The sequence below is a fragment of the Amblyraja radiata genome, chromosome 15 (assembly GCF_010909765.2).
Source record: "Amblyraja radiata isolate CabotCenter1 chromosome 15, sAmbRad1.1.pri, whole genome shotgun sequence".
NCBI lineage: Eukaryota > Metazoa > Chordata > Chondrichthyes > Rajiformes > Rajidae > Amblyraja > Amblyraja radiata.
This window is the reverse complement of record NC_045970.1, coordinates 45,402,554-45,429,598: the sequence shown is the minus strand read 5'-3', so window position 1 is coordinate 45,429,598 and position 27,045 is coordinate 45,402,554. Positions and strand designations below refer to the sequence as shown.

General features: G+C 46.4%; 1 protein-coding gene across 1 annotated transcript in view; it reads left to right on the top strand.

The window, feature by feature from the left end:
- Positions 1–27,045, top strand: part of bicc1 (BicC family RNA binding protein 1) — a 242,038-nt gene that overhangs the window by 166,928 nt on the left and 48,065 nt on the right. Inside the window, exons 4-8 of the mRNA XM_033034345.1 lie at positions 3,939–4,018; positions 7,051–7,209; positions 8,329–8,382; positions 11,556–11,750; positions 13,909–14,160. Of these exons, the coding sequence (XP_032890236.1) occupies positions 3,939–4,018; positions 7,051–7,209; positions 8,329–8,382; positions 11,556–11,750; positions 13,909–14,160 (740 nt within the window). The remainder of the gene's footprint in view (positions 1–3,938; positions 4,019–7,050; positions 7,210–8,328; positions 8,383–11,555; positions 11,751–13,908; positions 14,161–27,045) is intronic.

Below are 27,045 nucleotides of genomic sequence, written 5' to 3'. Positions count from 1 at the left end.
GTTTCTATGAGAATACATACCCTTTCCGATCCAGCATTCCACATTTTTCCTCCAGAACCAGCATCAACCCATCTTCTGTAAGGTATTTTGTTTAGTTCAGAGATACAGCATGTGGATACAGGCCCATCGGCCCACCCAGTCCACACTAACCAGCGATCCCTGCACATTAATACTATCCTACACACATTAGGGATATACCAAGCCAATTTACCTACACACCTGAAGGCTTTTGGAGTGTGGGAGGAAACCAAAGATCTTGGAAAAACCCCATGCGGTTACGGGGAAAAACCCCATGCGGTCATGCAGTACAAACCCCGTACAGACAGCACCCGTAGTTGGGATCGAACCCGTGATATTGTGGCACCTCTGACAGCCACACTTTAGGGGCAATGCTGAAGAAATTTACTAAATTGTTCCCAGAATGGGAGTCTTCTACTATGAGGACAGACTGGTAAAGCTCGGAGCGTTCTCCTCAGGAACAGAAGAGGTTGCTAGGGGATCTGATAGGGATGTTAAAAATAGAAACATGCAGGAGTAGGCCATTTGGCCCTTTGAGCCAGCACTGCCATTCAATACGATCATGGCTGATCATCCAAAATCAGTATCCCGTTCCTGCTTTCTCCCCATTTCCCTTGATTCCGTTAGCCCGAAGAGCTATATCGAACTCTCTCTTGAAAACATCCAGTGAATTGGCCTCCACTGCCTTCTGTGGCAGAGAATTCCACAGATTCACAACTCTCTGGGTGAAAAAGGTTTTCCTCATCTCAGTCCTAAATGGCCTACCCCTTTATTCTTAAACTGTGACCCCTGGTTCTGGACTCCCCCAACACCGGGAACATTTTCCCAGCATCTAGCCTGTTCAATCCCTTAAGAAGCCCTTCTCAGACAGTAGATAGAATGAAACTCTTCCCATTGGCGTGAGGGTCGAGAACTATGGGCCGTAGAAGGAAGATCTTCTTCTTATCGAGTTCACACACAAGATTAGAAGTTGTTCAGCCAGAGCTGACTACACGTCTCGGCATCTGCATATAATGGTGTCTGTCTTGTCGCTTCTTGTCGCTTCTTGTGAGTGGTGGTGGAAAGATTGGTGGAAACAGGACCGCGACGTGAACTCTCTTTCCTTGACCCCAGAAGGAAGGTGATTGATGAAAATCAAATGCCAGGAGGAAAATTATTTTGCACAATGAGTGGTTAGGGTATGCAGAGCCTGACCATTCACTCTGTAGAAGAATTTTCACTGGTAACCAATGCATGTCGCCGTGGTACTGAATCAATTGCTTGGAAGGAAACCAGCTAAGCATCTGAAAATAAAGAACTTGCAGGGAATGGGAGAGGGGAGGGGACCAGGGCTAGTTGGATCATGCTTGCCTGGAGAAGTATATAGTCGATGGGTTAAATGGTCTCCTATATAGACACCAAATTCTGGAGTAACTCAGCCGGGCAGGCAGCATCTCTGGACAGAAGGAATGGGTGACATTTCGGGCCAAGACCTTTCTTCAGATTGCAAGGGTCTTGACCCGAAATGTCACCCATTCTTTCCCACCAGAGATGCTGTCTGTCCCACTATGTTACTCCAGCATTTTGTGTCTATCTTCGGTCTAAACCAGCATCTGCAGTTCCTTCCTACACGTGGGCTCCTATATAACTGTTCTTTGACTCCATCAGAACTGCTGTTGTTCCCACAAAGTGCGTTTATCCTGTTAGACTGCACGACAGCTCGTTTTTAACTCATGAGCAAGCAGGCACAGGCAGATTGCTGGAAACACCTGTACCAAGAGTCTAGATTTATGTTTGCGATCTGATCGGGGAAAGGATAGCCACTTAAGACCCTGAACTATATGTAACTGGGAGGAATGGCACAGAGGCATAGCTGGTAGAGCTGTTACCTCGCAGCGCCGGTGACCCAGGTTCGATCGTGACCTCGGGTGCTGTCGGTGTGGAGTTTGCACGTTCTCCCTGTGGCTGCGTGGGTTTCCTCTCACAACCCTAAAAACTAGTGTGGGTTTGTGGGTTAATTGGCCTCTGTAAAATTTCCTCGAGAAATTTAAGTAAGGAACTCCTAGTAAGAAGTGGATGAAAAAGTGGGATAATATGGAACTAGTATGAAGGGGTGATCAATGGGTAGGCATGGTCTCAGTGGGCCGTAGGGCCTGTTTCCATGCTGTATCTCTTTTAAAAGAAAATAAACTTTGATCTGGGGCTTTTGTCTGAGCCTGAACTTAGTGAGACATTCAAAAGTGAAGGTATGTGGGGGTGAAGGCTTGAAAGCCTCGAGTTCCTGTCTCTGGCTCAGACTTGGAAATCTGACAACCATTCCTGCAGCTTGATTGTAAATAGTGTCATTGAAAGTATGCCGCGTTACTTGGCTCCAGCTCGGTCCCGAACTGCATCCCGACAGCCTGCGTTGCTGCAGAGGCTCATCTCTCACGTGGCGCCCTCGTCCCTTCCCCAATCGGCTGCCACGATTCGGCGGCACTGCGGAGGCGCAGCGGTAGAGTCCGCTACACTTACACATGTAGCCTCGCACGGCACCCCGCGGCCCACAGCTCCCTCCAGAGAGTACAGGAAGAGCAGTTCTCCACAGCGCTGCCCCCAGCTCACTCCCAGACACACGGCGCACTGATCTCCATGGCAACTCCCCACAGATGCCCACATAACACAGGGAGCATTGCACTCCACACTACGGCCAGAGCTCCACACACAACACACAAGTTATAGCAGTAGAATTAGGCCACTCAGCCCATCGAGTCCACTCCGCCATTCAACAATGGCTGATCTCTGCCTCCCAATCCCATTTTCCTGCCTTTTCCCCATAACCCTTGACACCAGTTCCAATCAAGAATATGTCTATCTCTGCCTTAAAAATTATCCACTGACCTCTGTGGCAATGAGTTCCACTCTCTGACTAAAGAAGTTCTTCCTCACCTCCTTTCTAAAAGAGCGCCCTTTAATTCTGAGGCTGTGACCTCTGGTCCTAGACTCTCCCACCAGTGGAAACATCCTTTCCACATCCACTCTGTCTACGCCTTTCATTATTCTGTAAGTTTCAATGAGGTGTCCCCTCCAGCGAGTCGAGGCTCAGTGCAGTCAAAAACGCTCATCATATGCCAACCCACTCATTCCTGGAATCATTCATGTAAACCTCCTCTGGATCCTCTTCAGAGCCAGCACATCCTTCCTCAGATATGGGGCCCAAATTTGCCTCAGCAATACATCTCTGTTTTTGTTATTGTGCTGTCAGTGTGGAGTCCTCTTGATATAAATGTTCGCAGATGCCACACTGCTCTCCATAGCACAGTCCCTTAGCTGCCCACATACCACAGGGCACATTACACCCCACAGCAAGACTCGCAGCTCCTCACGGAACACTTTAGACTTCAGAGATACAGCGCGGAAACAGGCCCTTCGGCCCACCGAGTCCGTGCCGACCCCCGCATTAGCTCCATCCGACACACTTGGGAGAATTTACAATGTTACTGTCACCAATTAACCTACAAACCTGTACGTCTTTGGAGTGTGGGAGGAAACCGGAGCACCCGGATTCAACCCACGCGGGTCACAGGGGGAACTTGCAAATTCCATACAGACAGCGCCCGTCGTCAGGATCATAGAAACATAGAAAATGGGTGCAGGAGTAGGCCATTCGGCCCGTCGAGTCTGCACCGCCATTCAATATGAGCATGGCTGATCATCCAACTCAGATCGAACCCAGGTCTCTGGCGCTGTAAGGCAGCAACTCTACCGTTGCGCCACCGTGCCAACCCTAACGGCACACGGCACGCGGCACTCCACTGTTGGGCTCACAGCCCTTCCAGTTTCTACGAACCCGAGCTCACGGCTCCTGGGTTGGGATTCATGTTAAGTTTGCAACTCTGGACCATTGCATGAGGACAGCTTGCCTGGCATCTCATGTGTGGTTTTTGCTTATGTTTGCGCAGATCCCCACATTAAAGTTGGCGGGAAGAAAGAAAACGTGAAGGAGGCGAAAGAAAGGATCATGTCCGTCCTGGATACAAAGGTGAGGAGGACGGTTTCTCACACATTGTCCACCAGCAGCGGTCTACTCTCTGTGTGGAGTGTGTGTGGTAGCTCAGTGCAGTCTAATCAATGGTATTCAATGGCTAGGACTGCACTCCATCTAGTGCCCAGACTACAAATATCTGCCTCTCTCCTTCTGATGATGATGATCATAAGGTCATAAGTAATAGGAGCAGAATTAGGCCATTCAGCCCATCAAGTTGACTCTGCCATTCAATCATGGCTGATCTATCTCTCCCTCCTAACCCCATTCTCCTCATAACCCCTGACACCAAAGGTCCAAAGGTCCAAAGTTTCAAAGGTTGATTTATTGTCACATACACCTACATGTAGTGAAATTCCTTTTGCCAATGCAGCACATAAGAAAGAATACAAACATAACAATAATAAATAGCTTTAACATAAAAACATGTCCCCACAATGGTTCCCATTATGGGGGAAGGCACAAAGACACCTATACTGATCAAGAATATATCTATGTCAGCTTTAAAACTATCCACTGATGACCTCCACAGCCTTCTGTGGCAAAGAATTCCACAGATTCACCATCCACCGACTACTCATCTCCTTCCCAAAGGAACGTCTTTTAATTCTGAAGCTAAGACCTCTAGTCCTAGACTCTCCCACTAGTGGAAACATCCTCTCCACATCTACTCTATCCAAGCCTTTCACTATTCTGTACTTTTCAATGAGGTTCCCCCCCCCCCCCCCTCATTCTTTACACTCCAGCGAGTACAGGCCCAGTGCCGTCAAATGAGCTTCATAAGTTAACCCACCCGTTCCTGGGATCATTGTTGTAAACCTACTCTGGACCCTCTCCTGAGCCAGCACATCCTTCACCGGATATGGTGACCAAGATTGTTCACAATACTCCAAATGCGGCCTGACCAGCGCCTTATAGAGCCTCAGCATTACATCCCTGTTTTTATATTCTAGTTCTCTAAAATAAATGCTTTTCCTTGTCCTTCCTTGATGATTCTTTTGGCGATATCGATCTTCTTCTCCATCCGCCGCCATCTTGAAAACGGCCCTTTGCCCAGCGTCCATGGGTGAAAAATGTAGAATGGCCCACCATCCAAATTCTATTGTCACTCACATTGCTCAACCCCTCTTTTCCTGTCCCGCCTCCCTTCCTTCTCCTTATCCTTTCCCCCAATTCATTAAACAATGCAACCTTCCCTCTCTGATATCTGCCTCTTCCTTCCCCCATGCCTACAATCCTCTTCCCTGTCCCCTCCTCCACCCATGCCCTCTTCTCCATCCCTTCCTGACACTTTCCTAATCTACTATTCCCACCCCCCCCACCCCTCCGCCATTTCCCGCCCTCCTGCCATTCACCCCCCTTTCCTTCACCCCCTCCTGCCTGTCCTGCCCCATTCCATATCCCTATCAGTGCCCCATGCCCATTCCCTCCCTCTTGCACGCCTTGCCTCTCCTTTGCCCCCTTGCACTTTCTCCTACACTCCACGTCCCCTTTTTCCCATCCGTCCCCCCAAACGTCATGCATCCTCCTTCTCTCTACACCTTCTTCTTTGCTCAGTCCCTGCTCCGCTCCCCCCTCCCCCCCATTGTCCTTACGCCTTCCCACCCACTCATCAATAGTCTTGTGACACTCATCAGTACGGGTGTCAATGGTTATGGGGAGAAGGCAGGAGAATGGAGTTAGAAGAGAGAGATATAATAATAATAATAATGGATGGGATTTATATAGCGCCTTTCTAATACTCAAGGCGCTTTACATCGCATTATTCATTCACTCCTCAGTCACACTCGGTGGTGGTAAGCTACTTCTGTAACCACAGCTGCCCTGGGGCAGACTGACGGAAGCGTGGCTGCCAATCTGCGCCTACGGCCCCTCCGACCACCACCAATCACTCACACACATTCACACACATTCACACACAGACAAAGGTGGGTGAAGTATCTTGCCCAAGGACACAACGACAGTATGCACTCCAAGCGGGATTCGAACCGGCTACCTTCCGGTCGCCAGCCGAACACTTAGCCCATTGTGCCATCTGTCGTCCCTATATATCACCAAGATGATTCTTTCCTCCTCCCCACTTGCTCATTCCCGCTCCCTAATCCTTTGACATCTCTCTCTCTCTCTCTTTTTTTTTCTTTCAAAGACTTTATTCGACACAGCAAAAGATACAACACATCAAATCATAAACAAAAAAATTACACTATATCAAGTATCATTATAATACAACATTGTATTCATTGTTCACAATACTCTCAACCCACGCTGTGACCAGCGCCCACGGAAGGCCTCCAGTCCCCGTGGACACCGCGTGTTCCCTCTCCATGGACACACGTGCATGGACGTAGGCCCGAAAGAGGGGCAGGCATCCGACTCTAGCCTCTCTCTCTCTCTCTCTCTCTCTCTCTCCCCCTCTCTCTCTATCTCCCTGCCTCGCTCTCTGTGTGTCTCTCTCTCTGTGTGTGTGTCTCTCTCTCTGCCTCTCTCTCTCCCTCTCTCTCCCTCTCTCTCTCTATCTCCCTGCCTCTCTTGTTCCTTCTCTCTCCTCTTTTCCCAACTCCCTGCCATAAGGACATGGGGACATCAGTTCGATGTATTCAGTCCCTTTTCCATTTACAGTTTAATTAGGTCTTTTCCAAGAACTAAAATCCCTCATCCATCTCTTTAGCTGACCTCTGGCGCAGAGTCTTCCAGCCCTTTGCCCATTCCACCCCTGGGTCCCCAGCGAAGGGAATGCAGTCCAAGCACGAACCCAGTTTGGTGCCGGATTATGGGTTACCACAGCTCCAGTTCAGTTCATTAATGCAGGCACTGTGTTGACAACTAGTAATACCAGTCTGCTGCAATACAATCCAATGTCTCGTTTTCCCAGATGAACAATCAAGCATTGTTGAAGAGAAATGCTGCTCATAATTCGAGTCCATTCAGTAATGAAACAAAAAAAGAACTAAAGGAGTTGATGAACTAGGCAGGAATGATGCAGAGTGATCATTAAGTTACAATTGTTTCCCTCCTGTTCTGTGGATCAGAGTAATCGGGTAACCCTGAAGATGGATGTGTCGCATACGGAACACTCCCACGTGATCGGCAAGGGAGGCAACAACATCAAAAAGGTGATGGAGGAGACGGGATGTCACATCCATTTCCCAGACTCCAACAGGAACAACCAGACAGAGAAAAGCAATCAGGTAACTCCCGGAGATAGACACAAAAAGCTGGAGTAACTCAGCGGGACAGGCATTATCTCTGGAGAGGAGGAATGGGTGACGTTTCAGGTCGGGACCCTTCTTCAGACCTAGAAGATCTTTGCTTCAGACTGGTTAGGGATAAGGGAAATGAGAGATATAGATGGTGATGTGGAGAGATAAAGAACAATGAATGAAAGATATGCAAAAAAGTAACGTTGATAAAGTAAACAGGCCATTGTTAGCTGTTTGTAGTGGTGGGAATGAGCAGCTGGTGCGACTTGGGTGGGGGAGGGATGGAGAGAGAGGGAATGCCGGGGTTACCTGAAGTGAGAGAAATCAATATTCATACCACTGGGCTGTAAGCTGCCCAAGCAAAATATGAGATGCTGTTCCTCCAATTTGCGTTTAGCCTCACTCTGACAATGGAGGAGACCTAGGACAGAAAGGTCTGTGTAGGAATGGGAAGGAGAATTAAAGTGTCTGGGTAACTCCCAGCCTTTGAGCATCATAAATGGGGTGGACAGTCATAACCTTTTTCCCAGGGTGAAAATGTCAAAGACTCGAGGGATTGATTTGAGAGGGACAAAGTTTATAGGGGATGTGCAGGGAAGGTTTTCTTAAACCGGGAGTGATGGTTGCCCAAGGATGTGCTGCCAGGGGTGGTGGTGGAGGCTGATATGATGGTGGTATTTTAGAGGCATTTACACAGGCTTATAGATATGCAGGATATGGAGGGACCTGCAGACAGAGATTTAGTTTAACTTGGCATCATGTTCGACACAGACATTGTGGTCGAAGGGCTGCACTGTTCTATGTTCAATGCTGGAGGAATTTCTCTTTGCATTATCACTGAATGCTTGTGGTCATGCTTGTAAAACTATTTCGTTATAGAGTTGGACAGTATGGAAACAGACCCTTCGCTCCAACCTGCCCATACACACCAAGATGACCAAACCGTGGCAGGTGGGGCTAGCGTACGTAGCTGGGACATGTTGGCCGGTGTGGGCAGGTTGGGCCAAAGGTGCTGTTTCCGCACTGTATCACTCGATGACTCAAAGACTCTTTGACTCTTCAGGCCACATTTCCAAATTGAATGCAATGGTTCTCCTTTGATTACAGGTCTCCATTGCAGGACAGCCGTCGGGTGTGGAAGCAGCAAGAAGTCGGATAAGGGTAAGTCTTGGAGCCAATTCTGACTGTGGTTGGGTGGTTGAGGCGATGTGAAAACTCAGTGCTACTGAAGGATAACCCCCCCCCTCCCCCCCATCAGTGCTGACACAATGAGACATGTATGGACCAGATACTGTGCTGTTGTTGGCAAAACCTCGCATATCTCTAATCGCAGTTCCAAGCCACAGATGTGAATGTTCGTTCACACGATCAGACCAAACCAAACAGAAACGTCTTGAAATTTGAGTGTTCATTGATGAACATCCAAATTTTGTGTAAACTGAACTTTTTTGCTCATTTAGCTTGAATAGAGTTTGGAGGACATGCTAGTCTGTGGGGAGGATCAGGCTGTTCCCTACTAAATTTGCAAGTCTTTATCTTGAGGGCATCTGAGAGAGAATCCTATGGATTAAAATAAGTTTCTGAATTGTAGTTGGAAGCCTCAGAATAGTTGTGGCCATGGTCTGAATGCAATTTCACAAGGATCCTCAGAATTGTTTTTTGCTGTGAATTAAATGAGGTTAATTCCCGGGATGGCAGGACTGACATATGATGAAAGAATAGGTCGACTGGGCTTGTACTCACTGGTTTTTAGAAGGATGAGAGGATATCTTATAGAAACATATAACATTCTTAAAGGATTGCACAGGCTAGATATAGGAAAAATGTTCCCGATGTTGGGGGAGTCCAAAACCAGGGGTCACAGTTTAAGAATAAGGGGTTGGCCAGTTAGGACTGAGATGAGGAAAACCTTTTTCACCCAGAGAGTTGTGAATCTGTGGAATTCACTGCAACAGATGGCAGTGGAGGCCAATTCACTGGATGTTTTTAAGAGGGAGTTAGATTTAACTCTTGGGGCTAAAGGAATCAAGGGATATGGGGGGGAAAGCAGGAATGGGGTACAATAAACAATAGGTGTAGGAGTAGGCCATTCGGCTCTTCAAGCCAGCACCGCCATTTAATGTGATCATGGCTGATCATCCCCAATCAGTATCCCATTCCTGCCTTCTCCCCATATCTCCTGACTCCGCTTTCTTTAAGAGCCTATCTAGCCCTATACTGATTGGGGATGATCAGCCATGATCATATTGAATGGCGGTGCTTGCTCGAAGGGCCGAATGGCCTACTCGTGCACCTATTTTCTATGTTTCTATGAATTGGATGCTTGCGACCATGGATGGGATTGTTGTCATTTCAGACTTTAAAGCCACTCGAATCTTTTGGCTTTTTTTTTAAGAGCTTCGGGATCTAGAGCTGGAAAGCAGAGCTGGCATTAGGTCAGTTTCACAGCAAGGGTTCAGAGAAGATTGATGGAGCTGTCCCACTGTACAAGCTAATCCAAGAGCTCACTCGAGTTAAAAAAATAAATCTAACTCGTGGTAAGCACGTAGAATGTACGTAGCGGGTACGTCGGAACTCGGGACGTCTCTTAGCGGCTCGTAACGCTAACGGCAGGTACTCGGGAAACGCGGTAAGCTCGGGAAGACTCGTGAAGATTTTTCAACATGGTGAAAAATGTCCACGAGAGCCCTGAGTACCTACGAGCGGCCATTACCGCAATGCTCCGCGTTCGAATCAGGGGAAACTCGGGAGAATTCTTGAATTAGCTCGTACAGTGGGACAGCCCCATTACCAGGATGTTGCCAGGACTCGAGGGCCTGAGCTACAGGGAGAGGTTGAGGAGGCTAGGGCTCTTCTTCTTGCGTTTGAGGCAGCATATGTTATGTAACGGCCTCCTGTATATTGGGCTAAATTGGTTTGTCCCATATGGGTCCGCCCTTGTCCCGTATTTGACTGTTGCTACTCGGGTCGAGGGGACTGTCGGATCGGAGCGCCGCGTCCGGCCCCACCTCACCTATCCTGACGTAGTGCAGCCCATGGAGTACAGTAGCAGCACCTCCTCGCCTGTGGCCTCGTCGGTCGGTAGACCGGCCAGCTGTCCGACCTTCGGTCCTTCGCTTACCGCCAACACCACCACGCTCCTTTCTCATGGCCGATCATCGGTTCATGAGTTGGATGGGGTGCCGGTGCGACCCAGGCCAAAACTCATCAGCTGGCCCGCCGGCTGGGCTTTGTGTGCAGTCCAGCACCCGGGCCAACTCATCATTCACCCAGCCACGGCCGAGTCGGTCAACGAATTGCCGTCAGGAATTTGTCCCTTATTTTGACCGTTTGTCTCTTATTTGGGATTGAGAAAGTTGGCCAAAACCCCAAACACCCACCATTTTCAGAGGGGAATTGAATGGGGTAGGTGGACTTAAGGGCCTGTCCCACCAGCATGCGATTGCATGCGTCTAGTGCGACCAAACGTGGTCGCTTGAGGCATACGGCCGCGCGGGGCCGGTCTCACTTCGAACCGCGGAGGCTTATGGAGTTGTGCGGGGCTGGTCCCGACATCGCGCGTGGCTCCGAAAATACCGCACTGTCCGAAAATTCCGCGAGCCAACGGCCTGTCGGCTCGCAGGCGGATTGAGGGCGTACGCATCGTCTTGATGGCGTACGCCTAGCGCGTGGCGTTGCGCGATGATGTCACCGCCCGGCGTGCCGTCGCGTGATGACGTCACCGCCCGACGCCGTACGACGTCCAAATTCAGTCGGCCCGCCCGTAAATTACGTCACGCGCGAACTTTGCGCGTATTTACCGCATACTTAGCGTGAGCTCCGCTTCCATTTGGTCGCGCTAGACGCACGCAATCGCATGCTGGTGGGACAGGCCTTTTACTCAATAGATCACACAAAGAGCTGGCAGGGCACATTTGGCTGAATGGGGCTTATTTGATGATTGTGGATTCAAGAAACAATATAAAAGTTATTACATGCTACTTGCAAAAGATGATAGAACACTACCCCATTTCACACAATGCAAGGCAGAATACAAAAGAAAATATTTCCTGAAGGTGCACGATATGAAAGTACTGGATTAAATTATGTGCAGAAATGAATTCAGAATTAAAGTTGAATAAAAATGTCTTGGAGCCTGCAGCAAGTTATTTAATTGTTTAAACGTCCTTTCTTCAAAATAAATCACACATTGTGTATGCATGCATAATATCTCAATTGTACAGTGAATAGACTTTATTTTTCTTGCAAAAATGTTTATTCTTGTTCGTTATAACAGCATATGCACTTGCAGTATTTTAGTAGTAACAGCGATTTTGGACTGCTTTGCCACCTAGGAGCTACTTCCCCTGGTGATGATGTTTGATTTGCCGATTGCTGGCATTTTGCAGCCAATTCCTGACCCCAACTCACCCACGATCCAGCATCTATCCCAGACGTACAACATTTCCATATCGTTCAAACAACGATCTCGCATGTACGGTGCTACAGTCATTGTTCGAGGGTCTCAGAACAATGCTGCAGCAGTCAAGGTGAGAATGCTCCCAGTGCTCTGAAGATGCTTCATTTGCCTATAGTACAGTACATAGTAAACAGTTGCAAAAATGTCTAGCATGTCTCTCTCGACTAGTTTAAAATTGATAGAATCGTTTTGGAAACAAGGAACTGCAGTTGCTGTTTAGGTTCTTTTAGATTTATTGTCGACAGATGTATCGTCAGATGTGCCATAGAATGCATTTTGTGGGGATGCATCACAGCATGGTTTTGGAACCAACTCCATCCAAGACCACAAGAGATTGCAGAGAATTGCGAACTTCACACCATCACTAGCGAATTGTGAACGTCACACAAACCGTCACACAAACCAACCTCCCATCCATTGACTCCATTTAGACCTCGGCAAACCCAGCGGCATAATCAAGGATGAGTCGCACCCCGGCCACTCCCTCTTCTCCCCTCTCCCATCAGGCAAGAGGTATAGAAGTGTGAAAACACACACCTCCAGATTCAGGGACAGTTTCTTCCCAGCTGTTATCAGGCAACTGAACCATCCTACCAACAACTAGAGAGCGGTCCTGAGCTGCTATCTACCTCATTGGAGACCATCGGACAATCTGTAATTGGACTTTGCTGGATTCTACCATGCACTAAACATTATTCATGTTATTCCATTTATCATTTTTCCGTACACTGTGGATGCCTCGATTGTAATCATGTATTGTCTTTCCGCCTACTGATTAGCACACAACGCTTTTCACTGTGCCTCTATACACGTGACAATAAACTAAACTAAACAAGGTGGAGTGCAAAGCTTTGTTTTGCATGCTGTACAGATAAGACATACCATGCATAAATACATTAAAGTCAAACAAAAGTACAATAGGTAGAGCACATGGGAGGCAGGGTGCAACAGCGGTAGAGTTGCTGCCTTACAGCGCTTACAGTGCCAGAGACCCGGGTTCGATCCCGACCGGCTGTACGGAGTTTGTATGTTCTCCCCGTGACCGTGTGGGTTTTCTCCGAGATCTTCATTTTCCTCCCACACTCCAAATACGTAGGGTTAATTGGCTTGGCGTGAATGTAAAATTCATAGTGTGTTTGGGTAGTGCATGGAGTTAATATGCAGGGATCGCTGGTCGGCGCGGACTCGGTGGGCCGAAGGGCCTGTTTCCGTGCTGTATCTCCAAACTAAACTAAATAGCAAAGGGGAACATTCAGAGTGCAGCAGAATGCAGTTCCCAGCATTCTAACACACCAGTTCCATAGACGTAGAATATTTTAATAAGTAAGATGGTATTTGAGCAAGGACTTTGAAAGAGCTATCCGGTTACTCTGTCAGCCCTGCATATGTTTCTTTTTCTAGTATTTATTGAATTCTCATGAAAATTACTACTGAAACTGCTTCCATCACCGTTTCAAGCAGTTGATTTTGGACCCTAAGAAGTCGCTGTATAAAAACATGAAAAGAATATCTTCTCCTCATGTTCTTCTGTATATTATTTTAATTCTTTGTTCCATTTGCCCTCATCCCCTGCTTTTAAAAACAGTTTATCCCCATTTATTTTGTTGAGCACCAGCATTAAATTTCCTCTTGACCTCTGTGCCCTTTGTAGGACTATCTCAGCTTCCATTCAACCTTTCCTCAACCTCCTTCAGTGGCTTCAGAAGCTCCTAAAAAATCCTGAACTAAAACTGGAACTGAGATTAATGAAATGTTATCAAAAACGTACTGAGAGCCACTAGGGCCCCACTCTGTGCACTGACTTTAATGTCAAGTTTTAGTTTTATTAGTTTTCGTTTTATAGATACAGACCCTAAGGCCCACTGAGTCCACATTGACCAGCGACTCCCGCACATTAACACTGTCCAATTTACATTTATACCAAGGCAACGATCCTGCAAACCTGTATGTATTTGGACTGAGGGAGGAAACTGGAGATCTCAGAGAAAACCCAAGCAGGGCACGGGGAGAACGTACAAACTACGCACAGGCAAGCGGCCATAGTCAGGATTGAACACGGGTTTCTGGTGCTGGAAGGCGGCAACTCTACAGCTGCGCCACCTGTTAGTAGACTGGACGTAGGCAGTGGGTTCTTCAACTGGAGACATCACTGGAGACATCTGACCAGCTTGCAGGCTTTTGTCAGAGAATGCAGTGCGCCTAATGTAACGTGTCTGGTTTTGTTTCAGGAAGGGACGGCCATGTTGCTGGAGCACCTAGCTGGAAGTCTGGGGAGCGCCATACCCGTCAGCACACAACTGGACATTGCACCTCAACACCATCTCTTCATGATGGGTCGCAATGGGAATAACATTAAGCACATAATGCAGAGAGCTGGAGCCCAGATCCACTTTCCAGATCCGAGCAATCCCCAGAAGAAGTCCACAGTCTACCTCCAGGGCACCATTGAGTCCGTCTGTCTAGCTAGACAATATCTCATGGTATGCATTAACTTTGATACATGGGCCATTGGAAGAATCATTGGCCATTGCTTTTACTGGGAAGTTTTATTATGGTTGAAAATTACTTGTTAATTTGACAAAGCAATAATTTCTTTATGGCTTAGTTACGCGGTCACGGCGAGAAACGTCAAAGCTCTTTTTGAGTGGGTCTCTCAAACATTAAAACACAAATATTTTTATGCTGAGTCAGCTGACAACCCAGGTATGAATATTGATTTCTCTAACTTCAAGGAACCCTTGCAAGCCTCTCTCTATGTCCCTCCCCCACCCGTCGTACTAGCTCCAAAGTCGTCTTGTTGAGTCTCATTGCCTGAAATCTCTTTTTCACCTAGACCAGTGGTTCCCAACCTTTTTTAGCTCATGGCCCCCTTGGGATCTTTTAATTTTTCTGTGCCCACCCCCCCCCCCCCCCCCTGACATTATTAGCGGAAAAAAAGTACTTCAATATTAAAATACCTTCCATAAAAATATCAGTGTCTATTAATTGCACATATATTCTCTTTTATTCTATTCCACAAACATCAAAAACATTTCAACTACATAGATTAAAATGTATTAGAACTGAAATTTAGGAGGCAACAGGGTGGTAGCTCTGTGGCCCCCTTCATTGAACCTGTGGCCCCCTTCATTGAACCTGTGGCCCCATAAATCCCAATTTTTTTCTGTGGCCCCCCTGAAATTTGCCATGGCCCCAGGTTGGGAATCACTGACCTAGACCACAGCTAACAATGGCCTGTCTCCTTTATCATTGTTACTTTTTTACACATCTTTCATTCATATGTTCGATATCTCTCTACATCACCGTCTATATCTCTCATTTTCCTTTCCCCTGACTCTCAGTCTGAAGAAGGGTCTCGACCAGAAACGTCACCTATTCCTTTTCTCCAGAGATGCTGAGTTACTCCAGCATTTTGTGTCTATATCTTAGATATTTTTATATTGTTGGCTTGTGTATGATGGATTGGTGGTGAAGTTACTAGAATTGCATTGCAGATATTCTTCTTCTTCTTCGAGTCCGTTGCAATCTCAGATGTCGTTCTGCCAGTATCTGGCGCAGGTCACAGCTGGTCGGGTCGGTTCAGCCAGGTCCTGGGGGCTGCGCTGGGGGGTGTCGTCACACTCCAGTAGGTGGGACATTGTCTGTACTGCTCCACAGCTGCATGTGTCTTCTGCCTGGTAGTTCCATGCTTTCATAAGTGCTTTGCACCTCCGCTGCTCCACTCGTAATCTGTTGAGGGTCTTCCAGGTTGGCCATGGGAGGTCGTGCCCGCTGGCGAGGCATTCAGTCGGAGTGATTCCTCTCTCCATCCAGTCGTGGGCTCGTGTGTTGAGCTGGTTCCATTCATCTTTCCAGATATTATTACACTTTTATGGTTCAAGACTCGCTTCCCAGATGTCATGAGTTCAATTGCCAGCATGACAAATTTCAAACGGAATTAATTAAATCTGGTCGCTCAGGGTGGCACCAGAAAACATTGCCATAAACCTGCTGGACTGCAGTTAGTGACTAATGTGCTTCAGGGGATGGAAACCTGGCTTCCCTGCCTAGTCTGGCTGGTATCTGACTTCATGGTGAGTTTATATTGGCCACAACAATATCCCAGCCATGTACATAGTGGCCCTAGCAACCTGAAGCAAGCCATAAATGCAGCTCCTTTAGTGCCACCTGCTCTTTGTTTTCAGTAGAGTGCCGGATTTTCAAAATATAACATTTTGTAATCGGCACATAGTAGCGGCACGGTGGCGCAGCGGTAGAGTTGCTGCCTTACAACGCCAGAGACCCGGGTTCAATCCTGACTACGGGTGCTTGTCTGTACGTTCTCCCCGTGACCAGCGTGGGTTTTTTCCTGGTGCTCCAGTTTCCTCCCACACGCCAAAGACGTACAGGTTTGTAGGTTAATTGGCTTGGTGTAAATGTAAAACTGTCCCTAGTGTGTGTAGGGTAGTGTTAATGTGCAGGGATAGCTGGTCGGCTCTGACTCGGTGGGTCGAAGGTTCTGTTTCAGGGCTGTATCTCTAAACTAAGCTAAACTAAACTAAACTAAACTAAGTGAGCTGGCAGAACCCGCCATTGCAATCAAATGGTGAATGCTCTCCCTCACTGGAGAATAGCTGCATCCTAACAATGCAGTTGAATGGATGTGAGACTTGAATTTCCCCCCGACTGTGCGGGCTTGAAGTAAATTATGCATTTCAGCAGACTGCTTCATTAAGGGGCGGTCACAAGGGAGAACGTACAGACAACTCCGTACAGACAAGCACCTGTAGTCAGGATTCAACCCGGGTCTCTGGCGTTGTAAGGCAGCAACTCTACCACTGCTCTTGACGCTTCTTAAATGGACATATTGATTTAAAAAAATACAGTAGATTTCTGAAAGGTGTAAGACTTTGCTTTGAGTTTGTGGTATTTTAAAGTAGTTTTTGTTTTGGATTTGCATATATTTTCAAAAAACCCAACCCAGCGATTCCCGCACATTAACACTACCCTACACACACACACTAGGGACAATTTTAAATGTATACATTTGTACCAAGCCAATTTTAAATGTATGCATTTGTACCAAACAAACATGTACGTCTTTGGAGTGTGGGAGGAAACCGAAAATCTCAGGGCAAACCCACGCAGGTCACGGGGGAGAACGTACAAACTTGAAAATTCCAAATTGATCAGTCAGTAATGGCAGAGGGAGCATATTTCTCTTCTGAGCCAGCTTGCCATTGTCTGCACCAAGCAATGCAATGATAAAGAAATTCAACGTGTATCCAAGTCACTATGGTGTGTGACTTGGACAGGAATGAATGCCCAAGTGGTACCCACATGGTTAAAGCTCTTGAAAGGTATACAACACAGAGCCTGGCCATTCCACCCACCAAGTTGGAGACATGGTATAACAATGTAAAACTATGAGCCTCATAGACGGGGCAGACAGTCAGAACCCAGGGTGAAAATGTCAAAGACTGGAGGGTATAGCTTTGAGAGGGACAAAGTTTAAAGGAGATGAGCGGGGCAAGTTTTTTTAAACCGTGAGTGATGGATGCCTCGAATGCGCTGCCAGGAATGGTGGTGGTGGAGGCAGATATGTTGGTGGCATTGAAGATAGGCTTATAGATATATATGGTATGAAGGGACATTGATCACCTGCAGGCAGAGGTTAGTTTAACTTGGCGTCATGTTCGATACAGACATTGGGGCCGAAGGGCCTGTTCCCTGTGCTGTTCTGTTCTATGTTCAATGCTGGAGGAATTTCCCTTTGCATTATCACTGAATGCGTGTGGTCATGCGTATAAAACTATTTAGTTATAGAGTTATCCAGCATGGAAACACACCCTTCGGTCCAACTTGCCCATTCTGCCAAGATGCCCCATCTCTACTAATCCCATGTTTGGACCAGAATCCTCTAAGCCTTTCCTACCCATGTACCAGTCAATCGTCTCTTAAATGTTGTTATAATACCTGGATCAGCTACCTCCTCCGGCAGCTCATTTCATATACCCACCATCCTCTGTGTGAGAAGGTTGCCCTTCAGGTTCCTATTATAAATCATTCCCCTCTCACCTTCAACTATGTCCTCTGGTTCTCGAATGTAGGTAAAATACTCTGTGCACCTATGCTATCTATTCCCCTCATTATATTATAAACCTCTGTAAGATCACCCTTCATCTTCCTGCACTTCAAGGAATAAAGTCCTCGCCTGTCCAACCTCACCCGACAGCTCAGGCCCTCAAGTCCGAGCAACATCCTGGTAAATCTTCTCTGTACTCATTCCAGCTTGAGATGAGAATTTAGATAAATGCATAGAAAGTCTGTGCAGGAATAGGCCATTCGCCCCTTCGAGCCAGCACCGCCACTCAATATGATCATCCAGAATCAGTACCCAGTTCCTGCTTTTTCCCCATATCCCTTGATTCCCTGATTAGCCCTAAGAGCTATCTAATGGGCCCGTCCCACTTAGGTGATTTTTTAGGCAACTACAGGCGACTAGTTTGTCGCCACATGTTCGCCGGTGGTCGCCGGGAGTCGTCTCCTCAGTCGCGCAAAAAGTCGTAGCGTCTTTCTGGTCGCCGCTAAATTTTCAACATGTTGAAAAATATTCGGCAACAGTGGGTTTGACACCAAGCACCTGACGTAGGTGCTGTCGTAGGTTGTCGCCAGGATGACGTAGGTTGTCGCCGGTTTTTCGGCGACCTGCTACGACTATGACAGTCGCTGGAAGCTGCCTAAAAAATTGCCAAGTGGGACAAGCCCATAACTCTCTCTTGAATGGATCTTGTGCTGTTGGTCTGCTGTCTTATGAAGCACTAAGTTCATCTGTTTTCAGAGGAATTAAGTTCAGTGCCGGATAGTCGACAGAAGCATTCCAAAATTGAATGGGTTAAATTATGAGCATGTGTTCTGAGCCAAGCGATGTATTCACTTGAGTATAGAAGAAAAGAGCTTGAAGGAATGACAGTACTTGTCATACAAGGGATTTATAGGGTAGATTGAGAAATGGTATCCTGGAACGCATGGGATTGAAGAAAACGAGAGGCACGGCCTTAGAATTGGAACCAGAGGTGGAAATCTAGAAATCTCTGGCCCAAAAACATTTCAGAATTGTGCTTGATTAGTTTATGAGAGGCAAAGTTATGTGGATTGTAAATAAAACAACCAAAACCCCATGAATAAAGTTGACATCAGCCAAGATCGAGACTGAATTACCAAACAGGCTTACAGTAAAGGAACCAAAGTCATAATTTTATGTTCCTAGCCCTCTCAATATTCTTTCCAATGAAACCAGGCGGATTATGAGTTGGGCAGGTTGTACAGTGAGGCGTTTGATCCACTTGCCAACTTGCACGCCAAGTGATGAAGATGAGGTTGGCCCCGATTGAATTTTAACGACACCAGACATGTCCAAATATATAATAGCTCCCTCTGCATTGAACCAAGTTCTTCAACACAACAAGCCATTTTTTGAGTGAATGAATGATATTTTCTTATCAAATGGGACAAGTTGCAGTGATATTCTTTGTTTTGCATATCCATGGTATGCAAAGTGGCGCCACTTAAAGGGCACCGAAAAAGGTACCAAGTATTTCCATTTTAACACAAATCAGTTTTAACATATTCCACTTGTGGAGCCCCTTAATTTTCGCCCCCTCCCCCCATGCCAGGTCATCCTTTGTTCTCGATATCGGCGGTCCACGGCGCCCCCCCCCCCCCACACGCCGGATCCTTCTTTGTTCATGGCCAATGGGAATGTAAATTCACGTACTAATACTTCAGTTACTTCTTCTTAATGTTTCCAGCGTTCTTAACATTAAATGCAGTGGTACCATATAGCCTATGAAGGAAACTATCTCCTCACTGAATGTGGTTCAGTTGTTAGAGTTCTTGTCCGTGACTGATGTCTGTGGGGTCTCATTTGCCCCACTCCAATCTGTCGCGACCACACTACAATCTAAAGAATTTTGCAAAACATCCACTATTACCAGGGCCACTTCTTTTAGAATGTAAATTGTCAGGCTCTGGAGATTTACAGTCTTTAGTCCCAGTAATTTGACGAGCGCGGTTTCTTGACTAATATTCTTTATCTTCATTCCCTCCCTCCCTTAGATCATTGACCCCCCCCCCCCTTATACGTTTTCTTTTGCAAGTGAACCTGTAACTAAAGGTAGGGAAATGCTGGTGAAACTCAGCGGGTGCAGCAGCATCTATGGAGCGAAGGAAATAGGTAACAGAGAATAAGAGCCGGGGGGTTTCTTAAATGTGCATATTTTAATGCTAGGAGCATTGTAAGAAAGGTGGACGAGCTTAGAGTCTGGATAGACACCTGGAAGTATGATGTTGTGGCGATCAGTGAAACATGGTTGCAGGAGGGCTGTGATTGGAAACTAAATATTCCAGGATTTCGTTGCTTCAGGTGTGATAGAATTGGAGGGGCAAGAGGTGGAGGTGTTGCATTGCTAGTCAGGGAAGATATTACAGCAGTGCTTTGGCAGGATAGATTGGAGGGCTCATCTAGGGAGGCTATTTGGGTGGAACTGAGAAGTGGGAAAGGTGTAGCAACACTTATAGGGGTGTATTATAGACCGCCAAATGGGGAACGAGAATTGGAAGAGCAAATATGTAAGGAGATAGCAGATATTAGTAGTAAGCACAAGGTAGTGATTGTGGGAGATTTCAACTTTCCACACATAGACTGGGAAACACATTCTGTAAATGGGCTGGATGGTTTGGAGTTTGTAAAATGTGTGCAGGATAGTTTTTTGCAACAATACATAGAGGTACCTACTAGAGGAGGGGCAGTGCTGGACCTCCTGTTAGGAAATGAGACGGGACAGGTGGCGGAGGTATGCGTTGGGGAGCACTTCGGGTCCAGTGATCACAATACCATTAGTTTCAATATAATTATGGAGAAGGTCAGAACTGGACCTAGGGTTGAGATTTTTGATTGGAGAAAGGCTAACTTTGATGAGATGCGAGATGATTTAAAAGGAGTGAACTAGGACATTTTGTTTTATGGGAAAGATGTAGAAGAGAAATGGAGGACATTTAAAGGGGAAATTTTAAGAGTACAGAATCTTTATGTTCCTGTTCGGTTGAAAGGAAACAGTAAAAATTGGAAAGAGCCCTGGTTTTCAAGGGAAATTGGATATCTTGTTCGGAAAAAGAGGGAGATCTACAATAATTATAGGCAGCATGAAGTAAATGAGGTGCTTGAGGAATGTAAAAAGAATCTTAAGAAAGAAATTAGAAAAGCTAAAGAAGATATGAGGTTGCTTTGGCAAGTAAGGTGAAAGTAAATCCAAAGGGTTTCTACAGCTATATTAATAGCAAAAGGATAACGAGGGATAAAATTGGTCCAATGGAGAGACAGAGTGGACAGCTATCTGCAGAGCCAAAAGAGATGGGGGAGATATTGAACAATTTATTTTCTTCGGTATTCACCAAGGAGAAGGATATTGAATTATGTGAGGTAAGGGAAACTAGTAGAGTAGCTATGGATACTATGAGTTTCAAAGTAAAAGAAGTACTGACACTTTTGAAAAATATAAAAGTGGATAAGTCTCCAGGTCCTGACAGGATATTCCCTAGGACATTGAGGGAAGTTAGTGTAGAAATAGCCGGGGCTATGACAGAAATATTTCAAATGTCATTAGAAACGGGAATAGTCCCCGAGGATTGGCGTACTGCGCATGTTGTTCCATTGTTTAAAAAGGGTTCTAAGAGTAAACCTAGCAATTATAGACCGGTTAGTTTGACTTCAGTGGTGGGCAAATTAATGGAAAAGATACTTAGAAATAATATATATAAGCATCTGGATAAACAGGGTCTGATTAGGAACAGTCAACATGGATTTGTGCCTGGAAGGTCATGTTTGACTAATCTTCTTGAATTTCTTGAAGAGGTTACTAGGGAAATTGACGAGGGTAAAGCAGTGGATGTTGTCTATATGGACTTTAGTAAGGCCTTTGACAAGGTTCCTCATGGAAGGTTGGTTAAGAAGGTTCAACTGTTGGGTATAAATGCAGGAATAGCAAGATGGATTCAACAGTGGCTGAATGGGAGAAGCCAGAGGGTAATGGTGGATGGCTGTTTGTCGGGTTGGAGGCAGGTGACTAGTGGGGTGCCTCAGGGATCTGTGTTGGGTCCTTTGTTGTTTGTCATGTACATCAATGATCTGGATGAAGGGGTGGTAAATTGGATTAGTAAGTATGCAGATGATACCAAGATAGGGGGTGTTGTGGATAATGAAGAGGATTTCCAAAGTCTACAGAGTGATTTAGGCCATTTGGAAAAATGGGCTGAAAGATGGCAGATGGAGTTTAATGCTGATAAATGTGAGGTGCTACACCTTGGCAGGACAAATCAAAATAGGACGTACATGGTAAATGGTAGGGAATTGAATAATAGAGTTGAACAGAGGGATCTGGGAATAACCGTGCATAGTTCCTTGAAGGTGGAATCTCATATAGATAGGGTGGTAAAGAAAGCTTTTGGTATGCTAGCCTTTATAAATCAGAGCATTGAGTATAGAAGCTGGGATGTAATGTTAAAATTGTACAAGGCATTGGTGAGATCAAATCTGGAGTATGGTGTACAATTTTGGTCGCCCAATTATAGGAAGGATGTCAACAAAATAGAGAGAGTACAGAGGAGATTTACTGGAATGTTGCCTGGGTTTCAACAACTAAGTTACAGAGATAGGTTGAATAAGTTAGGTCTTTATTCTCTGGAGCGCAGAAGGTTAAGGGGGGACTTGATAGAGGTCTTTAAAATGATGAGAGGGATAGATAGAGTTGATGTGGACAAGCTTTTCCCTTTGAGAATAGGGAAGATTCAAAAAAGAGGACATGACTTCAGAATTAAGGGACAGAAGTTTAGGGGCAACAGGAGGGCGAACTTCTTTACTCAGAGAGTGGTAGCGGTGTGGAATGAGCTTCCAGTGGAAGTGGTGGCGGCAGGTTCGTTGGTATCATTTAAAAATAAATTGGATAGGCATATGGATGAGAAGGGAATGGAGGGTTATGGTATGAGTGCAGGCAGGTGGGACTAAGGGAAAAAAGTTGTTCGGCACGGACTTGTAGGGCCGAGATGGCCTGTTTCCATGCTGTAATTGTTATATGGTTATATGGTAACGTTTCGGGCCGAAACCCTTCTTCAGAAGAAGGGTCTGAAGAAGGGTTTCGGCCCGAAACGTTACCTATTTCCTCCGCTCCATAGATGCTGCTGCACCCGCTGAGTTTCTCCAGCATTTTTGTGTACCCTCGATTTTCCAGCATCTGCAGTTCCTTCTTGAACACTGTAACTAAAGGTAACTGTGTAGAAAAAAGGTTACCCATTTAAGACTTATAAGGCAAAACCGTTTCCTTCAGAGTTGTGAATATTTGGAATATTTTAAAGACAAAGGTATATAAGTTACTGATTGGGAAAGGGGTGGATGGTTACTGTGGATAGATGAGAATGCAGACTTAAGGGTCTGTCCCACTTGGGCGACATTTTAGGCGACAGCCTGAAAAGAGGTTGTTGCGTCGTGGTCGGGTCGTGACGCATGTGGTGACACGCGGGTGACGCTCGGTGTCTCCCTGCCGCCCCAGGAATTTGGAATGTTTAAAATCCAGGGGCGACATCCGTGATCTTATTAAATTGCAGGGTAAGGATTCAAGCACCCAGTCCCCCTCCTAACGTGCTCTCTTGTCTACACAGGGACTCCCCAGGTTATGACAAGGATCCATTCCTATTGCTCATAACCCGAACGGTTCGCAAGTCAGGAACGCAATCACTCAGTAACACGTTTAAATAAATACAAGCCAATCAAGGGCAATGCGTAATTAAGTCAGGGTGTTTAATTCAACCACCCAGCTTCCTCGGCAAGATGCATGGATGTCGCCCTGAACAGAAAATAGACACTGCGCATAGATGAGAATGCAGACTTAGGATTACAGTCAGATCATCTGGAAGATACACAAAAGTGTGTATCCTCAGACTGGGTCTGAAGGAGGGTTCCGACCCGAAAAGTCACCCATCCATTTTCTCCAGAGATGCGTTACTCCAGCACTATGTGTCTATCTTTGGTATAAACCCGCATCTGCAGTTCCTTCCCACACATTGCTCTGAACTGAGTTCTCACACGGCAGAAGATGCCTGTGGCCCCATGGCCCCATGGTGAGTGTCTCACCATTACATTCACATGTGTGGAATGTCCATAAGTTGAGTGTAATAACACCGAGGGGACCCGCATATGTTTGACTACTCCCTTGCATAGATATAATAGACGGTCTAGGACATCTTACAACCCAGAGGTATGAATATTGATTACACTAACCTCAAGTAACCCTTGCACACCCCCCCCCCCCCCCCCCCCCCCCCCCACGCTCTCTACATCCCTCCCCAACCCAAGTCGTACTAGCTTCAAAGTCATCTTCACAAGTTATAGGAGTAGAATTAGGCCATTCGGCCCATCAAATCCACTCCGGCATTCAATCACGGCCGATCTCTGCCTCCTAATCCCATTTTACTGCCTTCTCCCCATAACCCTTGAAACCTGTTCTAATCAAGAATTTGTCTATCTCTGCCTTAAAAATATCCACTGATCTTGTTGAATCTCATGGTGACTCATTTTCACCTAGATTACAGCTATCAATGGCCTGTTACCTTTATCAAGTCGAGTTACCTTTTCAAGTTGAGTGGAGGCGCCATCGAGTGTGGCAGCCTCACCAGCAGCTGTCCGTCCTTTCATACATTTTGTTATTTTTAGTCTGTCTAAAAGTTAATTTTTGGAGGTCTTTTAGTCTTTTTTATGTGGGGGGTGGGGGGGGGGGGAGAGGGAAACCGTCTTCTCAGTCACTACCTGGTCGAGGATGCGTCTATTCTCCGAGTCGCATCTTCCCCCTCCCTCCTCGTGGCCTACCATCTGGATTGGCGTGGCCTTTCCTGCCGGAGCTTCAGCTTCAGCAGCGGCACAGCACTGAATGGCCATCGCGGAGCGGGCGATGCCTTACCGGGATCGCCGTGTTGGAGCTCCGGAGTGATGGGCCTGCCGACTTCAACACCATGGAGCTGTGGTCGGCGGGGCTTCCAGCTGCGGGCGGCGCTGACTTTAACATCGCGAAGGCCTGGGATCTTTAGCCGAGGATCGCCAGTGTTGGAACTCCTCCCAGCTCGGCCTGTGGACTTCGGAAGCCGCGGTCTCCAGTATGAAGATTCGGAACTCCAGGCCGCTGAGAGTGTTCCCCGTTCCTGAAGGGCCTGAAACATCGGGCCGCCGACCACAGGTGAACAAGAGGAAGATGACTGAACTTTGTTGCCTTCCCTCACAGTGGAAAACGTTGATACCGCTGTGGGGGGATGTTTTTATGCTTGATGATAAATTCTAGAGTGTTGTGTTTATCTTATTTGTGTGCTGCATGGTAACTCAAATTTCACTGCACCAATTGGTGTATGTGACAATAAATGTCCTTTGTCCTTTGTGCATATCTTTCATTCATTTGTTCTTTATCTCTCTATATCACCGTCTATATCTGAGTTGACGTTGATAAGCTTTTCCCACTGAGAGTAGGGAAGATTCAAACAAGAGGACATGACTTGAGAATTAAGGGACAGAAGTTTAGGGGTAACATAAGGGGGAACTTCTTTACTCAGAGAGTGGTAGCTGTGTGGAATGAGCTTCCAGTGGAAGTGGTGGAGGCAGGTTCGATTTTATCATTTAAAAATAAATTGGATAGGTATATGGACGGGAAAGGAATGGAGGATTATGGTCTGAGTGCAGGTAGATGGGACTAGGGGAGAGTAAGTGTTCGGCACGGACTAGAAGGGCCGAGATGGCCTGTTTCCGTGCTGTAATTGTTATATGGTTATATCCCTCGTTTCCCTTTCCCCTGACTCTCAGGCTGAAGAAGGGCATCGACCTGATGCCCTGTACAGTGAGCACAGCGGCCTATACTTGCTGGAGTTTAGAAGAATGAGGGTGGACCTCATTGAAATGAACAGAATAGTAAAGGGTTTGGATAGAGAGGATGTGGAGAGGATGTTTCCACTAGTGGGAGAGTCTAGGACTAGAGGTCATAGAATTAAAGGACATTCATTAAGGAAGGAAATTAGGAGGAATTTCTTTAGTCAGAGGGTGGTAAATCTGTGGAATTCTTTGCCGCAGAAAGCTGTGGAGGCCGTAATGGATATTTTTACAGTACAGATAGATAGATTCTTGATTAGTATGGCTGTCAGGGGATACGGGGACAAGGCAGGAGAATAGGGTTAGGAGGGAGAGATAGATCAGCCACGATTGAATGGCAGAGTAGACTTGATGGGCCGAATGGCCTAATTCTGCTCCTATCACTTATGACCTAGTGATCTATTCCTTTTCTCCAGAGTTGCTGTCTGACTCCAAACCTTTTGTATCTATCTTCAGTTTAAACTAGCGTCTGCAGTTCCTCCCTGCACATAGATAGCACGGTACCATTTGGAGCAGAGCAGGGGAGTTATCCCAGTGGTCCTGGCCAATATTTATCCCCAGACGTCATCGCTACGAAAACAGATTATCCAGCCATTATCACACTGCTCTTGGTGGGAGCTGGTTGTGTGCACATTAGCTGCCATGGTCCCTATCTTAATGCAATGACTACACGTCAAAAATATTTAATTAACTGTGAAGTACTTTAAGAATTCTTGATACCATGAATGGCACCAGTTCACCAGAGTATGTTTCTCATTTATCCCATTAAAAGTTTAGCATCTAGAGAACTCTTAAGTGAGTATCATTGTTGATATGTTGTACATCTATCTAAAACTTTTATTCACTTTTTAACTCCATCTGCAAGCCAACTCACCCCCCCCCCCTTTTTTGACCAGCGATTTGGAGAGTGTATGGTTTCAGCTTTCTAGTTACTATTAACTAGCAGTCTCAATATCGCTAGTTGAGTATTGAAAAGATTAGGAATCTTTTCTTGGAGATCTAGCATAGACTAGTCAGGTCTAACGTTGTGCGACGTTGAAATCCGATGCAAAATTAGCCGTTCAAAGAGCGGTGGTACATGGAAAGGTATAAGTCTGAAGAAGTGCCTCGACCCTAAACGCCACCCATTCCTTCACTCCAGAGGTGCTGCCAAGTTACTCCAGCATTTTGTGTCTACCTTCGATTTAAACCAGCATCTGCAGTTCTTTCCTACAGGTTTTGAGGGTTATGGGCCAAACGCTGGCAGGTGGGACAAGTATATTTGGGAGATGTGTAGGAAGGAACTGCAGATGCTGGTTTAAACCGAAGAGACCCTTCTTGTCTCGACGCGAAACGTCACCTATTCATTTTCCCCAGAGATGCTGTCTGACCCGCTGAGTTACTCCAGCTTTTTGTGACTATTTATATATGGTGGTTGGTGTAAGTAAGT